Source organism: Zootoca vivipara, chromosome 3, assembly GCF_965207765.1.
Source record: "Zootoca vivipara chromosome 3, rZooViv2.hap1.1, whole genome shotgun sequence".
NCBI lineage: Eukaryota > Metazoa > Chordata > Lepidosauria > Squamata > Lacertidae > Zootoca > Zootoca vivipara.
In genome coordinates, this window is record NC_142586.1 from 116,786,069 (window position 1) to 116,804,494 (window position 18,426).

General features: G+C 48.4%; 1 protein-coding gene across 1 annotated transcript in view; it reads right to left on the reverse strand.

Moving 5' to 3' along the window:
* The window catches only part of LOC118082815 (L-gulonolactone oxidase), a 47,399-nt gene that overhangs the window by 2,620 nt on the left and 26,353 nt on the right, over window positions 1-18,426 (reverse strand). Inside the window, exons 7-11 of the mRNA XM_035110643.3 lie at window positions 8,651-8,758; window positions 7,370-7,446; window positions 2,844-2,993; window positions 1,212-1,376; window positions 588-678 (exon numbers count right to left, since the gene is read on the reverse strand). Coding sequence (XP_034966534.3) covers window positions 588-678; window positions 1,212-1,376; window positions 2,844-2,993; window positions 7,370-7,446; window positions 8,651-8,758 — 591 coding nt within the window. The remainder of the gene's footprint in view (window positions 1-587; window positions 679-1,211; window positions 1,377-2,843; window positions 2,994-7,369; window positions 7,447-8,650; window positions 8,759-18,426) is intronic.

Genomic DNA, 18,426 nt, shown 5'->3' on the forward strand with positions numbered 1-18,426 from the left:
TCCTCACACCCCAAAATTAAGACACCTCACTGAAGAAAAGTGCAAAAATTTCCATCCATAAAAAGGCACACAATCTCCCCCTGTCCCCACCCTTCTGTATAATAATAATACTAATTATTACCATCATTATTTATATCCCTCCTTTCCCCCAGATCAGAACTAGTGAGGCAGGCCTAACTGGTTTCCCCAACCCTCCAGAGCATTTTTGGGGAGGGTGTAGGATGTGCACAGGATGAGGGGGGAGAAAGTCCCATTGCAGGTGGAAATCCTTGCACTGACGGGACTTATTCCTAATGTTTAGTCAGAACCTCCTTTCTTGCAACAGATTCAAAATACATGAAAGGAGATTCTGGCTAAACATTAGGAAGAACTTTCTGATGGTAACTTCTGTTCAATGGTGGAACAGACTTCCTCAGAAGGTGGCGGACTTCACTGGGAGCTTTCTAAACAGAAATTGGATGACCATTTGCCAGGGATTCCTTAAGCTGTGATTCCTGCACTGCAGCGGGTTGGACTGGATGACCCTTGGGGGTCCCTTCCAACTCTACAATTCTGTGATTCTGTGAAGACTGCCCCCCCCTTCGTACCTTTGCCCAGTGAGGTCTCCCTCCAACCTTCTTCATGATGCTCTCGTAGGCGAGCCAGTAGTCAAGGCGCGGGACATCTTTCCCATAGGGCCTGAATTAGGATGTGGGATTAAAAAAAAATTAAGCCAAACTTTCCATTGTGGAACAGCATAGCTGAGCTTCAGTTCTGATTGGCGCTGAATGGGAGTTCCATAGTTTGTCTCCAAATGCTTCCATTCTCGCTGGCCATTACAGGAATGTCAACCAAGGAACAGTGCCTAAGCAGTTTTTCCTCCTCCTTGCCAAGCCCTTTTCCTTTTGGGGTCGTGCCTTTTAGATGTTAAGCCGGAGGACGCTGGCTGCCCAATCACTAATATTTATCTTCTGCCTCGTTGATCCACTGTTAGGCTCCTCTAGTCCAGGATCTGATCCTCACAGCCACCAATCAGGTGCCTGTGGGATGCCCACAAGCAGGAACCTGGCACAAGAGACCTCTCTCCTCTTGCTGCTGGTATTCAGAAGCGCTATTGTCTCTGACCGTGAAGGCAGAAGACGGCCACCACGGCTAGAGGCCACCAGTAGGCTTATCATCCCAATACCCACCAGGCAACCAAAATGGACCCGTCTGGACCCGACTCGTCTTACCTGTACATGATGATATTCATGTAGCAACTGTCCCTCTGGAAGCAGGGGCTCAGCAAGATGTCGTCTCCCCGGGTGAAGCGCACTTCCACTGGGTAGTGGGCCACCACTTTGGGGTTGCTTTCCAGAACCCCCTTCAGCTCCAGGAGAGCCTCCTTTGTTTTCTCACTGTGAGGAGATTGTACGAAAAGACCCAACGCCGTGGAGATCTTGTGCAAGGGGATTACACCCAAGTGGGTGTAACGGTCAATGCCTCCCTCCCTTTCACAAGGAACGGCGGTAACTGCCGGCCTGGAGATTTGTGGCCCCCAGGATGAAGGTTCTCCATCCCTGACTTAAGACACTCAAATGGCAGGGGTCCCCAAACTAAGGCCCGGGGGCTGGATGCGGCCCAATCCCCTTCTAAATCCGGCCCACAGACTGTCCGGGAATCAGCGTGTTTTTACATGAGTAGAATGTGTCCTTTTATTTGAAATGCATCTCTGGGTTATTTGTGAGGCCTGCCTGGTGTTTTTACATAAGTAGAATGTGTGCTTTTATTTAAAATGCATCTCTGGGTTATTTGTGGGGCATAGGAATTCATTCTCCCCCCCCCAAAATATAGTCCAGCCCCCCACAAGGTCTGAGGGACAGTGGACCGGCCCCCTGCTGAAAACGTTTGCTGACCCCGGCTCAAATGGGCTTTGATCATTTTTTTTTTTTTTTGGAACACCCCTGTCTTCCCTTGGGAACTCTCCAAGGTCCTGAAGGAGCCAGGCCATGGTCCTCCCATCAGAAGCAGAGATTAGCCCCTTTCCTTGCTCCAGATCAGCCCCCTTCCAGCATTGCTCACTGTCTTGCCCCCACATATTAAGAGCAAGACCCTGACTACCGAGTTAGTTAAATATATTGTTGCACGCCAACCCCAATCTCCAAGTGGTGAGAGACTCCAGGGGTTCCCGGTGCTTACTCAGGTTCTGTTCCCTTGGTCAGCACAGTGGTGTCTTTAGAATATTTGGTTTTATCTACCCATACATCTCCTGCCAACCTAGCAGTTCGAAAGCATGTCAAAGTGCAAGTAGATAAATAGGTACTGTAGATAAAATTACCTTTACCTTTACCCATACATACTAGCTGAGCCAAAGATGGAGGGGCTCACAGCATTGACACCCCAACAGATCTTGCTTCTCCATTGGACACAGCTATGACTCCAACACTAAGCAAGCAAGTCTCTGTGTTTCCAGCTTCCAGTTCATCTCACACGCCAAAACTCTGGTTCATGTTGTCCTACCTAGCAGCTAGGTGAGGAGGTGGAGGAAAGCCACCCCCATTATCCAAAAGGGCCCCATCACTTTGTTATAGCAACCTGGCTCATCCTTTTGGGATTCCAATGAGGGCATTTGAGTGGTCAGCTAAGGTCGTTGCCTAACAAAGAAACCGCAACCTCCTTTCTTAGATTCCAACACTCTCTGGGTACAGGACCCCAAAGGATTGGAAGACACCCAGGGCATCATCCAGACTGGCACCCCAAACCCACAACAATTGGACAGGCGACTGCAACCTGAATTTCACATGTGAAAACCCATCCCACCCCCAATTATCCTGGAATCAGCCCTACTCTTTCAACCCTCTGTACACGAGGTCAAATCAGCTTACATGGGGATGGCCCAATCCTGCACATGCTGTTTGAAGCGGCACTCGTAGTTGAATATCTTGTAGCTCAAGTTGACGTTCTCCACTTTGCCGGAGAAGAGGAGCCAGAAGAAGAAGCGGTTGATCCAGGGAACCAGGCAGGGCAGGAATGTGCTGGTGGAGGAGGAGGAAGAGGAGAGGACAAGGTGGAAGTCAGGTGGGCAGCAATCCCAGGTCAGTGGGAATTCAGATACAGGGAACATGGGCTGACCCTTCCTTCTTCCCCCTTCGAGAGTAGCTGGGATGGTAGGCTATGGATTGTGGCTGAATATAAGAAACTAAGAAGAGCTTCCTGGATCAGGCCATTAGCCAGCCAGATGCCTGTGGGAAAACCCACAAGCAGGATTCATGCACAAAAACCTTCTCCCCTCCTGCAGTTTCCAGCAATTGGTATTCAAAAGCATTTCTGCCTCTGACTGTGGAGGCAGAGCATGGCCAGAATGGCTAGTGGCCACCGATAGCGCTCTCCTCCTCCACAAATTTGTCCTATCCTCTTTTAAAGCCATCTAGGTTGGTGGCCATCACTGACTCCTGTGGCAGGGAGTTCCATAGTTTAACTATGTGCTTTGATGGGAGCAGTGCCCTCTAGGATGAGGAGGGGCCTCAGGTGCATCCCGCCTCCCCTTGAAGAAGCCCCCTCGCAAGGACGAGACCAAAGGCAGCTTTTCCCTCAGGAACTAGGGAGGTGAGTCAGCTACAGCAGCAACCTCTTTGCATGGACACAGGCGGCCCTGCTAAGACGCCGTTGATACCAAAGCAAGGCCTTTGCTTGCACACAGCTTGTCCAGCAGAATGAATTCTAGGTTGTTGCCGCTGCAGCTCAGAGAGAGATGCTTTCAGTTGCTTATCTAGTAGATTTTGCGCACACTGCTGCAATAATCTTGGACCATCTAGCATAGGGAGGAAGACCTTTCATTGCCTACAGACAGCCACCCAATCTTAAACAACTCCTCACCCACAATAATACAACCACCAGACTTAACATGGACACTGGTACCAGAGCCTGCAATAAACCCAGATGCCAACTTTGCTGCCACATACACCCAGACAACACCATTACTGGCCCCAACAACATCCAACATACCATCTCAGGACTATTTAATTGCTCATCCTCTAACATTGTGTATGCCATCAAATGCCAACAGTGCCCTTCAGCTCTCTATATTGGACAAACAGGCCAAACCCTACGCCAAAGGATAAATGGACATAAATCTGACATCAGGAACCAGAAGACAGAAAAACCAGTAGGAGAACACTTCAATCTCCCAGGACATTCTATACAAGATCTCAAAGTAGCTGTCTTACTACAAAAGAATTTCAGAAATAGACTGGAAAGAGAAGTTGCTGAATTGCAACTTATCACCAAGCTCAAAACCATGGAGGGACCTGGTTTGAACAGAGATATCGGGTTCTTATCTCATTATACATGATAAGCGATCTTCAGCCATCTCAACCCTTGCTTTTTCATGCAAAACCATTTGCAGTCGTTTGCGGTCATCAACAGCTATCAGTCAGTCAATCACCCATTTCCACCACCCTTCTGAGTGATCCCCCCTCCCCATCCCCACCCCTCCCCACCCCTTCTCTACATAAGTGCCTGGAAACTTCCATTTCACTGTATCTGATTATTAAGGAGCTACCCCTACACATCCAAGAACAGATCCTCACAAACACACCAGCGGAACCTCGGCCAGGAACTTTCTATCTTCTACCCAAAATACACAAACCAGGAAACCCAGGACGCCCCATCATCTCAGGTATTGGCACCATTACAGTGGGTGTTTCCGGCTATATGGACTCTGTTCTGAAACCATATGCTATCAGTGCTCCCAGCTACGTACGTGACACCACAGATTTTCTGAGGAAAATACAATATTTGAACAATCTTCCTAACAATACTATACTAGCCACTATGGATGTGGAATCTCTATATACCAACATCCCACACAATGATGGTTTACAAGCCATAAGGAACACCATTTCAGATAAAACCACAGCGGACTTTGCTACCAAACTCTGCCACTTTGTCCTTACCCACAACCACTTCAAATTTGGTGATGACCTGTTCCTCCAGATCAGCGGCACAGCCATGGGCACCCGCATGGCCCCACAGTATGCCAACATCTTCATGGCAGATTTAGAACAACGTTTCCTTAACTCCTACCCACTCAAACCTCTCCTGTACCTGCGATACATTGACGATATTTTTATTATCTGGACACATGGACAACAGACCCTGGAAACCTTCCACCAGACATTCAATGACTTTCACCCCACCATCAACCTAACAATGAACCAATCTATGCAAGAAATACATTTTTTGGACACTACTATAAAAATACAGGATGGACGTATAGACACCACCTTATACAGAAAACCAACTGACCGACAAACATATCTACATGCTTCTAGCTACCATCCCAAACATACCAAACAATCCATCGTATACAGCCAGGCCTTACGTTACAACCGCATCTGTTCCAACTCTACAGACAGAGAATCTCACCTAAGAGATCTACAGCAAACCTTTTTAGAACTAAAATATCCACCTGATGAAGTTAAACAACAGATCAACAGAGCCAGACAGATACCTAGAGAGAACCTGCTGCAAGACAGACCCAAAAAAGAAAATAACAGAACACCACTAGTCATCACATACAGCTCCCAAGCTAAAACAGTACAACGCATCATCAGAGATCTACAGCCTCTCCTGGACAATGACCGCTCCCTTTCTCAAGCTCTGGGAGGAAGACCTTTCATTGCCTACAGACAGCCACCCAATCTTAAACAACTCCTCACCCACAATAATACAACCACCAGACTTAACATGGACACTGGTACCAGAGCCTGCAATAAACCCAGATGCCAACTTTGCTGCCACATACACCCAGACAACACCATTACTGGCCCCAACAACATCCAACATACCATCTCAGGACTATTTAATTGCTCATCCTCTAACATTGTGTATGCCATCAAATGCCAACAGTGCCCTTCAGCTCTCTATATTGGACAAACAGGCCAAACCCTACGCCAAAGGATAAATGGACATAAATCTGACATCAGGAACCAGAAGACAGAAAAACCAGTAGGAGAACACTTCAATCTCCCAGGACATTCTATACAAGATCTCAAAGTAGCTGTCTTACTACAAAAGAATTTCAGAAATAGACTGGAAAGAGAAGTTGCTGAATTGCAACTTATCACCAAGCTCAAAACCATGGAGGGACCTGGTTTGAACAGAGATATCGGGTTCTTATCTCATTATACATGATAAGCGATCTTCAGCCATCTCAACCCTTGCTTTTTCATGCAAAACCATTTGCAGTCGTTTGTGGTCATCAACAGCTATCAGTCAGTCAATCACCCATTTCCACCACCCTTCTGAGTGATCCCCCCTCCCCATCCCCACCCCTCCCCACCCCTTCTCTACATAAGTGCCTGGAAACTTCCATTTCACTGTATCTGAAGAAGTGTGCATGCACACGAAAGCTCATACCAAAATAAAAACTTAGTTGGTCTTTAAGGTGCTACTGAAGGAATTTTTTTATTTTACTGTATCTGAAGAAGTGTGCATGCACACGAAAGCTCATACCAAAATAAAAACTTAGTTGGTCTTTAAGGTGCTACTGAAGGAATTTTTTTATTTTACTTCGATCCAGACCAACACGGCTACCTACCTGTAACCATCTAGCATAGTTAACCTATGGAACTCCCTCCCGCAGGAGGCAGTGATGGCCACCAACCTAGATGGCTTAAAAAGAGGATTAGACAAATCCATGGAGGAGGAGGAGAGGGCTATCGGTGGCTACTACCCAGTTGCTGAAAACCACAGGAGGGGAGAGTTGCCCTCGTGCTCGGATCCTGTTTGCTAGTTTTTCAGAAGCATCTGGTGAGAAAAGGATGTTGGATTAGATGGGCCATTGGCCTGATCCAGCTGGTTCTTCTTATATTATTATGTTCAAAGACCCCCGACAGAGTAATGCATAAAAATCAACGTCTTCAAAACAATGACACTTCTCCTTCTTGCTCCTTCTTGCCTCAGTACAATGCTTGAAGCAGCATCTGTGTTTAAACAGCCCACATTTAATGCATACAATAAAATGCCACAGGAGTTTGACTTGCTGGTTCCTGGTGCCCCTTCCTATTAAGCCAATCTGTAGGTGCATCTTGCAGAAACCACCACCACCAGCCAAGAGTTATAAGGCCACTGGGGTCAATGGCTTCTGGATTTGTGGCTTTCTCTGCCAAACCAACCCCAAAGAGAGTGTCCTTTCAGCTGCTGCCCACAAGATGGCAGAACAACTGCACACATTGCCCCACTAACTTGCTCTGGAATAAAGGAAGGACCAGACAAGAGTTTCAGACCAAGGTTGAGATTTGAGAGCGTAGGGTGTGCTTGTAAGTCAGGAAGCTTCATTTGCCAACCTTTGGCCTTCAAGCTCCCACCATGCCACACGAATGCCTTGCCAAGGCAAGCTGAATCTCACCTGACCCAAAAGAGGAACTCTAGCAGGTAGTATCCAATCACGTAGTCCCAAAACCAGCTGGCAGAGGAAGTGGGAGGCTGCAAAGGCATGCAAAATGGGAGGGTCAGGCTACAGACATTGCCCAGCAGGGAAGATGCGGTCTTCAAAACTTTGGCCCAGATCATCCCCCAGCCACATAGTTTTCATCCTCCCTGCCCTGCGACTCCACTGATTTGGGTGGTGACGGTGAAACACACACACACAACACAGACCTAGCAATGGGGAGGGTGTGGGATGTGATCCATGAGAGGCAGTCAAGTTCAACATTTTTTGTTTTCCTAGAGTGGTCAGGCAGCTCCAGAAGGACCCCCTGGCCAGGAGTAGGGATCCTTCTTAGGCCCGGAGATGGGTGGGTGGGGGCAGATATTTACTCCATAGAATCATAGAGTTGGAAGAGACCACAAGGGCCATCTGGTCCAACCTCCTGCCAAGCAGGAAACACCATCAAAGCATTCCTGACAGATGGCTGTCAAGCCTCCGCTTAAAGACCCCCAAAGAAGGAGACTCCACCACACTCCTTGGCAGCAAATTCCACTGTCAAACAGCTTGGAGCAACGACCTGTCTGTCACCTGGCATCACTATGACATCAGCTGATTGACAGGTGGGTGGTCCTATCCACCTGTTGATCACTTGATACCATCCCATCCAGCTGTTAAAGCTGCATCTCAGGTTTGGCAGGGAGACGCTCACCGAGCAGGGTTCAACTCCAACACATCACCTGACGGACGGCTGTGCATGTTTCGATCCTGATTTCTGCAGAGAAAGCAGCCACCTCTCTACCTACCAAACACCTGGTGTGACATATAATGTGAGGTGCAGGACAGGTGGGGATGGTCTGGGTAAAACAGCCTTGCAGGCCAAACGGAGAGGCCTGGTGAGGCAATTTTGGCCTGTGGGCTGGAGGTTGCCCACCCCTGCACAATGGCTCAGTTTATGCCTATTATTATTATTATTATTATTATTATTATTATTATTATTATTATTATTATTATTAAATGCCACTCTGGGCAGCTTCCAGCAGAAGATAATGCATAATAAAATGTCAAACATTAACAAAACCCCAAACTTCCCGATACAGGGCTGCCTTCAGATGTCTTCTAAAAGTCGTGTAGTCCTTTATCTCCTTGACATTTGATGGAGCATAGCGACAGGTGGAGTCATAATCCCTTCTTCCAATTCCTTCCACCCTCCAAAAAGAGACTTTCCGGCCCTTTCCCTTGGCCACCAGAGTGTCGACTTACCTTGTTGGTGTGGTCCTGGTAGATGATGCTCACGTTCTCCGTGTGAGGGAACCAAAGGAAACGGAAATACTCGGATTTCTTCAGGTGGCTGTCTAGGTTGTCCAGGACCTGGCAGAGGGAAAAGAGACGGCAAGAGGGGATGGGCTGGAAGCTGAATGGAGGAAAGCACTGCTCAGGTTGTTTCCTGTCCAGGCACATTGCTCCGCCCAAGAGCATCTGCTTTGCATGCAAAAGGTCCCACATTCAGAGTATCTCCAATAGGGTGGGTCAAGTTGACTCACACTAGGTATTTTTCCCTGAGAAATGAGATAAGAGAATTTGCAATAGATTTCACCTTGCTATCAACCGTTGTAACATGACCACCAATGTAATTTCCATCAGGGAATGAAACAATTGAAATATGCTCCTCTGTTAAATTTTATTATTTACACAAAATGTAAGCATTTAGTACAATTTATACCTAAGTAATTAAGTATAATGTGGTGTTTTGACACAACACATAATATGAGTGGTGTTTTATTGTTAAATGTTTATGTTTACTTGTTTAGTACACCGTTTGCTTAATTGTTCAATATTATTTGTTCAAAGCCATTGGTTTTTCATCTAAATTATCAACATGTTTTATCTTAAATAAATAAATATTGCAGAAAATAATAGTATGCAACTATTATTGCTCTACATAAAATCTAAAATTTATGTTTATTAGTTCACAATTTAACATACTGAGAATAAACGAGTCAAATTCCTATGTTTTCATCACTCGTAGTGAGGCAAAATTTCAATCTGTAGGAGCAGGGCCTAAATATTAACCGATTTGTCCCAAATTTGAAATTTGACTATGTTTATACCATATGCCTGATATAAGATCAAGGGAGGAAACATTTTCCAAAAAAAGTTTTTTATGACCCACCCTAATCTCCAAGTATGGCAGGGAAACAGTCCCTTTTTGAAACCCTGGCAAGCTGCTGCCAGCCAGTGTAGACAACACTGACCTAGATCAGGCATCTCCAAACTGCGGCCCTCCAGATGTTTTGGCCTACAACTCCCATGATCAACAGTGGTCGGGGGAGATGGGAATTGTAGTCCAAAACATCTGGAGGGCCAAAGTTTGGGGATGCAGATGGACCAAAGAGCGTAAGGGAGCATCCTGAGGGAAAGTTGCAGCACCTCGAGAGAAAATGATTCCCAGTGTAATGGCCACATTGGGGGCTTTCAGTCTGGCTGACCCCGTTCTGCAGAACAGCATCCATGCCGAAATAAGAGAGGCACCCGCTTGGTGCAGTTTTTTGGAAACAACGGAAGTCATCTTTGTTTGGCAAGCTTTTCCAGAAGGATGAAAAGAGAGAGTTAGGTCTCTGAGGCCTTGGGGCTTTTTATTGGCATTGTTTTTAAACCAGAGGTGGATTTAGGGGGCAGCATGAGTGGTCCCCCCGCCCTGGGCAACGATGACGTAGTGAATTGAGCAGAACAGAAGGTGAGAAGTAGAGAGGAGCCGAATTTTCACCTCATAAGGAGCGCCACTTAAATTTGAAAGGACAAAGTCTGCCCCTGTTTAAATCTATCCTTAGTGTTTTTTTTTGGGGGGGGCATTCTGGTTATACCTATTTTTAGTTGTTTTTAGGGCATGGCCTTGAAATTTACGTGAAAGGTGGTAACATAACAAGGAGAAGGAAGATGAGGGTGGGGGGAGGTTTGAAGAAGAAGCCTGATGCAGCGAAAACACCTTTCTGATTTATCGTGGCGCAAACCTTTGTGAACTAACATCCATTTCATCAGATGCATGAGGGATTATCCTCAGTTGACAGGCATGGCAATGGTAGACGATGGGGCCAAACGGTCACAAAATGCAAAACCTTCAGTCTGCGGCAATTCTGCGCAAAGCTTAAATGTTTTTGAAGACACACCGATTCAGAATTCAGAGTAGCAGTGATTGGAGATGCAACACAACCCTCCTAGCTCTTAATAGGTTACAGGTGGGGACCCAAACTCAGCGACATGAAGGCATCTGATTATGGAACATTTCCTTCTAGGTTCTCACCTTGCACAGAGCATCTGCAGAGTCCCAAAGTCCAATGTCAGTAGCTGAAATGTTCTAATTTCTTTGTTGTTGTTTAGTCGTTTAGTCGTGTCCGACTCTTCGTGACCCCATGGACCAGAGCACGCCAGGCACTCCTGTCTTGCACTGCCTCCCGCAGTTTGGTCAAACTCATGTTCGTAGCTTCGAGAACACTGTCCATCCATCTCGTCCTCTGTCGTCCCCTTCTCCTAGTGCCCTCCATCTTTCCCAACATCAGGGTCTTTTCCAGGGAGTCTTCTCTTCTCATGAGGTGGCCAAAGTATTGGAGCCTCAGCTTCACGATCTGTCCTTCCAGTGAGAACTCAGGGCTGATTTCCTTCAAAATGGATAGGTTTGATCTTCTTGCAGTCCATGGGACTCTCAAGAGTCTCCTCCAGCACCAGAATTCAAAAGCTCTGATTTCTAATCAGAAAGCTCTAATTCAAAAGTTCTGATTTCTAGCCTCCATTTATCGGTTGGGGGGAGGACAGGGTTGGTAGAGGCAATGGAGCTTTTTCATTCTGAGGAATTATCCCTTGCAGGGTGGTGATGGTTATTCTCGACTGCCACTGCCTGACTTAGCAGCATCATTAAGAAGATGGAACTGCTTAAAGCTTGCTCTCTCCATCTTCCAAGCACCACCTTGAGATGTAGCCCACAGGCTCCTTGGTGGATCAGCTGGTTTTGTTGTGATCCAGAGGCTTTACTGCTCAGTTCTCTTGCTCAGCCTTCCCCAACCTGGCGCCCTGAGTGCTCTCATAAGGCAGGAGTCCAGCCCTGTCTTTTATTGGGGTGGGGCGTGGGGAACAGCAAGATCTGCGGGCCTGAATGAAAAGCACCCAGGAGCCACGGCAGCTGCTGCGATTCATCCTCCATCATCACTCATTTCTCGCTTGACATTCATCTGTATATTTGGCCATTGCCAGGACAGTCCACAGAAGGTGCATGTCGTAAGCAATGAAGGCATCGCCTGATCCAGCCCTAAGCTGAGCAGAAGAGCAACAGCTGGCTGGTGCTCGGAGCCCCGAGTCCGGAATTGCTCTCACTTTGCCGAGAGTGAAGCCATTTCTCTCTCTCAGCACGGAGCCGCTGTATACAGCGGCTCCATCTTAAAAAGTTACGTTCAGGGAAGAAAGCAAAACATCAGTGCACATCGGTGCAATGGTCTGTGCTAATGAATTTAATGCAGTTAAATGTGGCAAATTAGCGGCAGATCCACCTAATTAAGGAAGGCCAACGTTGCCCCAGCACAGGCTCCTGCTCCCAGTCACTTCATTATCCAGGCTCCTTTGCAGCCACGCTCTGTCCTCTGAAGAACTAATGGATTGACACGCGCCAATCATGGCTTCACTTTTGCTGGCGGTGCAGAGTACACATCTTAAAAAAAAACCCGTCTTGGATGAAATTTAGGTGGAGCTTTTGTCCCTCTCCTCATATCACTAAGACTTGTGGGCGTGCAATGAAGCTGGATGTCCGACCTCTTCATGTGGCGCATAGTTGAACTGTGGAACTCCCTGCCACAGGAGGCAGGGAAGGTCACCAACCTACGTAGATGGCTTTGAAAGATTAGACAAAGCCATGGAAGGGGTGGGGCTATTGATGGTTACTAGCCACAATGACTAGGTTCTGCCTCCACAGTTGGAGGTAGCAGAGCTTTTGAGAACCAAAGGAGCGGACAAGGCTCTTCTGCTCGAATCCTGCTTGCGGGTTTACCTTTGGAGAATCTGGTTGGCCCCTGTGAGCACAGGATGAAGGACTAGATGGGCCACAGCAGGGCTATTCTTGTGCTCTTATGTAAATCATAGAAGCATAGAGTTGGAAGAGACCACAAGGGCCATCCAGTCCAACCCCCTGCCAAGCAGGAAACACCATCAAAGCATTCCTGACAGATGGCTGTCAAGCCTCTGCTTAAAGACCTCCAAAGAAGGAGACTCCACCACACTCCTTGGCAGCAAGTTCCACTGTCGAACAGCTCTTACTGTCAGGAAGTTCTTCCTAATGTTTAGGTGGAATCTTCTTTCTTGAAGTTTGAATCCATTGCTCCGTGTCCGCTTCTCTGGAGCAGCAGAAAACAATCTTTCTCCCTCCTCCATATGACATCCTTTCATATATTTGAACATGGCTATCATATCACCCCTTAACCTTCTCTTCTCCAGGCTAAACATACCCAGCTCCCTAAGCCGTTCCTCATAAGGCATCGTTTCCAGGCCTTTGACCATTTTGGTTGCCCTCTTCTGGACACGTTCCAGCTTGTCAGTATCCTTCTTGAACTGTGGTGCCCAGAACTGGACACAGTACTCCAGGTGAGGTCTGACCAGAGCAGAATACAGTGGTTCTTATTTAATCTGTGTTTCTTATTTAAAGGGGGATGGCAAGTGAGGAAACTCATGGAGAAGTAGGTAAGGAATTGAGACGGGCTGACATGGAACTTGGCCGTCATAACGGGAAGGAAGAGGAGAGGCACAGATTGTCTCGCAGTTAAGTGGATTACAATTGGATAGCAGGCTCCGCAGCTGTTCTAGCAGCTGTGGTTTGCATTCCCACCAGGTGCATCAAACCAACAGTAATTGGCACGCTCCCAACCCTCTGCCACTTTAAATGTATATTTTGAAAAATCACAAACATTCCTTCTGAGCCTAACTTACCTTGCGGGGTGGCTCTGAACGAGTTTTTTTTTTGGGGGGGAGGATCGCCGTCCTTGCTCGCCTACACAGCTCCTCCGGGAGTGAATAGCGGGATTATGAAATTCAATTGGCGAAATGAAATGTACCATCTAAAACCCCGTGGCGCCATTGATTTGCACCTTTTCAAGAAAAGTGCTTTGGAAGGCAAGCAGAAATAGTGATTTTGAAAAACCACAGGTGCTGGCACAGGGACCGAGTGCCAAAAGGAATCGTTGCCATGATTCTCAGGCTGGAACGTACGAGCGAAGGCTGTCGAGTAAAAGATGGGGGTTCTCTTGAGGTTCCAGGAGTTGTTCTGCTCCAGGTGTGCCCTTTGCAAGCAAATTCATGGAGGAAGAGAGGGCTATCGGTGGCTACTAGCCAGGACGACCTCTACAGCTGGAGACAGCAATGCTTCTGAATCTCAGTTGCTGGAAACCACAGGAGGGGAGATGGATGGCTTTGTGTGCGAATCCTGCCCACAGGCACCTGTGAAAACAGGATGCTGGACTAGATGGACCATTGGCCTGATCCAGCAGCCTCTTATCTTCTAAGGGGGGGGGGGAACCACCTCCCTCTGACTGGATGCAGAAATCCTTCCCAGGAGAACGGCTTTTGCTGTTGCAGCTGCCAGGATCCTTCATCGCCAAATATTGTTTTGGTAACCTCTAAGAAAAAAGGGACCCAGGTGGCGCTGTGGGTTAAACCACTGAGCCTAGGGCTTGCTGATCAGAAGGTCGGCGGTTCGAATCCCTGCGACGGGGGTGAGCTCCCGTTGCTCGGTCCCAGCTCCTGCCAACCCAGCAGTTCGAAAACACGTCAAAATGCAAGTAGATAAATAGGAACCGCTACAGCGGGAAGGTAAACGGCATTTCCATGCACTGCTCTGGTTCGCCAGAAGCGGCTTTGTCATGCTGGCCACATGACCCGGAAGCTATACGCCGGCTCCCTCGGCCAATAATGCGAGATGAGCGCGCAACCCCAGATTCGGTCACAACTGGACCTAATGGTCAGGGGTCCCTTTACCTTTACCTTTAAGAAAAAAGTAGCCATGGGGGAGAGAGAGAAGGAGGGTAGCCTTATTTAAGCACTAATTTGTAGCAGAGACTAGACCGAGGCTTCTTTCCACAACGCATATCCGGTGCCAGAGCTGAGGAAATCTCTTGCCTTGGCATGAATATTTCAAGCCTCTCTGCGCTCGCTCGCTTGCTCCCTTCCACTTCGCTGGGCCCACCGACACAGAGACTGGGAAATGGGGCCTGACAGGCAGGATTAATGGGGAGATTAGCCTTTACATGGTGCTTCCCTTCTCCAGACAAATCTAGATCTGCTCCTCGGTGTTTACACGCTCCCCCCCCTCCTGAGCCAGAGAGGCCTGCGTTCTCTGCAGCCGCTTTGACGCTGGTTAGAGGCTGGGGTTTGGGAAGACGCCTCGAATCTCAGAGGAAGTACCGAAGGCTGCTGGTTGCGAACAGAGTCCTGGAGCTCCTGGCATCGCAGAGATAATGAACTTTAGAAAGAAAGGAAGGAAGGTTTGAGTCAGGGATGTCCCTGGCGACGCAGAACACTTGAGAGCTAAGCTGCTCCTAAGGAAGATGAATTGGACAATTACTGCGCCCATTTATCATGCGGACGCTATCTGAGGAAATGGATGTTCCTTCTCTGCTTGAAGGTTGAAAAGGAAAGTAGCAGTGAATGTGGAGAAGCAGGCGGTGCTCATGGCCGACTTGCCTCATGGCCGCCTCCTGAGACGGGTGCGAGCCACATGACTAGCCTGGCTTCTGTTTTCTCCTCCAGGTCCAGCACAGGAGTCATAGAATCATAGAGTTGGAAGAGACCACAAGGGCCATCCAGTCCAACCCCCCTGCCAAGCAGGAAACACCATCAAAGCATTCTTGACAAATGGCTGTCAAGCCTCTGCTTAAAGACCTCCAAAGAAGGAGACTCCACCACACTCCTTGGTAGCAAATTCCACTGCCGAACAGCTCTTACTGTCAGGAAGTTCTTCCTAATGTTTAGGTGGAATCTTCTTTCTTGAAGTTTGAATCCATTGCTCCGTGTCCGCTTCTCTGGAGCAGCAGAAAACAACCTTTCTCCCTCCTCTATATGACATCCTTTTATATGTTTGAACATGGCTATCATATCACCCCTTAACCTTCTTGAGTCCAAGCAGATTCATCCAGGGTTATGGCAAGTGGGTAGAGTGGCAATTTGGTTTTCGCCTCCCCAGGAAGACAGGGATTTTAAAATTGTTGTTGTTGTTTAGTGGTTTAGTCGTGTCCGACTCTTCGTGACCCCATGGACCAGAGCACGCCAGGCACTCCTGTCTTGCACTGCCTCCCGCAGTTTGGTCAAACTCATGTTCATAGCTTCGAGAACACTGTCCATCCATCTCGTCCTCTGTCGTCCCCTTCTCCTAGTGCCCTCAATCTTTCCCAACATCAGGGTCTTTTCCAGGGAGTCTTCTCTTCTCATGAGGTCGCCAAAGTATTGGAGCCTCAGCTTCACGATCTGTCCTTCCAGTGAGCACTCAGGGCTGATTTCCTTCAGAATGGATAGGTTTGATCTTCTTGCAGTCCATGGGACTCTCAAGAGTCTCCTCCAGTACCATAACAAGCCTCAATTGCTATTCGTCTGCGCACATGGAATAGAATCATAGAAGTGCACGGTTAGAAGAAAACCCATGGGTCATCCAGTCCCGCCCCTATCTTCCTTTGCCCCTGTTGCCGACAAAGGTCTGTATAGTTAAAGCTTTGGTTTTCCTAGTAGTGATGTATGGAAGTGAGAGCTGGACCATAAAGAAGGCTGATCGCCGAAGAATTGATGCTTTTGAATTATGGTGCTGGAGGAGACTCTTGAGAGACCCATGGACTGCAAGAAGATCAAACCTATCCATTCTGAAGGAAATCGAACACGACTAAACAACTAAACAACATCTGGCTGGGTTTCCCCAGTCACTCTTGGCAGCTTCCAACAGAAAAATAAAATACAACAATCTATTAAACATTAAAAGCCTCCCTAAACAGGGCTGTCTTCAGATGTCTTCTAAAAATCTGGTAGCTGTTTTACTCTTTGACATCTGGTGGGAGGGTGTTCCACAGGGTGGGTGCCACTACCAAGAAGGCCCTCTGCCTGGTTCCCTGTAACTTGGCTTCTCGCAACGAGGGAACCGCCAGAAGGCCCTCAGCACTGGACCTCAGTGTCTGGGCAGAACGATGGGGGTGGAGACGCTCCTTCAGGTATACAGGACCGAGGCCACTTAGGGCTTTAAAGGTCAGCACCAACACTTTGAACTGTGCTCGGAAACGTAATGGGAGCCAATGTAGATCTTTCAAGACCGGTGTTATGTGGTCTCGGCGGCCGCTCCCAGTCACCAGTCTAGCTGCCGCATTATCGATTAGTTGTAGTTGAAGGTCACCTTCAAAGGTAGCCCCACGTAGAGCGCATTGCAGTAGTCCAAGCGGGAGATAACTAGAGCATGCACCACTCTGGCAAGACAGTCCACAGGCAGGTAGGGTCTCAGCCTGCGTACCAGATGGAGCTGATAAACAGCTGCCCTGGACACAGAATTGACCTGCCCCTCCATGGACAGCTGTGAGTCCAGAATGACTCCCAGGCTGCGCACCTGGTCCTTCAGGGACACAGTTACCCCATTCAGGACCAGGGAGTCCTCCACACCTGCCCACCTCCTGTCCCCCACAAACAGTACTTCTGTCTTGGTGAAGCCTTGTACGCCTCCTTCCAACAACTCCTGCCGCCAAGCTGGTGCCCAATGTCTTGCTCTACTTTCCTATGGATGACATCAGCGAGGCCGAGAGGGGGTGTCTTGTTGCCAAGCATCCCAGGACCTCCAGACACACGGCTCAGGCTCGTGCTTCAGAGAGGTCACTTCGGTGCTGCAAACACAGTTTTTGGACTTCACCCCCGGAGGCTCACTCCATTACGTCTTGAGACAGACAGATGCCAACAGCAAACATTGGAAACTGTCCCAGGATTGTTTTGAGGTGGATTTAGAAATACGTAAAGAGATAAAAAGGGAGGCTCCTGCCAGGAATGTAAGCTGGGGTGCTGAGTCTTAGTGGCAATGCGAAGAGGACTTTGACCATGAGGAGGACAAGAATAAATTCTGATGACTCGGGAAACAAAGGTCTGGGCACCGTCTGCAGACTCGGCGCATTCCTCAAAGTTATCCACTCTTGGCCCATAACAATGTTTTGAAAGCAAAGGCAATGTTGGTCTTAGGGCAACACTGAAGAGGCCAGAGGCCAGGATGATGTAGCATTGAGAAACTGCTTCTCGCTCATCTGGCTATTTATTGTCTGCCGCACTGCAGTGCGATCCCAATGGGGTGCCATCGTGGCCATCCCCCCCCGCCCACGCTGGGCGCTGCGCCCCTGCAGAAGGCGTGCTCCACCCCCAGGATGTGCACCCCGCCCCTGCGGATGGCGCCCCCCACCCCCGCGCCAGTCCTGCCCGCGCCTGCTTCCTCCCCCCGGTGCCGGAGCATGAAGCTCCCTCACTGCCAGTGGTTCTCCTTTCATTTACAAGCAAAGCCGCGAGCTAAATGTCTCACCAAATCTCGATCGGTATTTGGTCGAGCCAACTATGATTTTGCACCCCAAACCTGCAGAGCCTCTTCTAGAGAGACACAGCCTTGGATTCTCATTCAATTCAGAGAGGGTGGAGTTATGGCAAGGATTGGAATCAATCCTCTTTGGAAGAAGAATAAGGAGGAGGAGGAGGAGGAGCCTGGAAAAGTGGAGACCGAGAGAAGATATGGTAAAGGTAAAGGGACCCCTGACCATTAGGTCCAGTCGTGACCAACTCTGGGGTTGCAGCGATCATCTCGCATTATTGGCCGAGGGAGCCGGCGTACAGCTTCCAGGTCATGTGGCCAGCATGACAAAGCCGCTTCTGGCAAACCAGAGCAGCACACGGAAATGCCGTTTACCTTCCCGCTGTAGCGGTTCCTATTTATCTACTTGCATTTTGACATGCTTTCGAACTGCTAGGTTGGCAGGAGAAGATATGGTAGCCATCTTCAAATATCTAAAGGG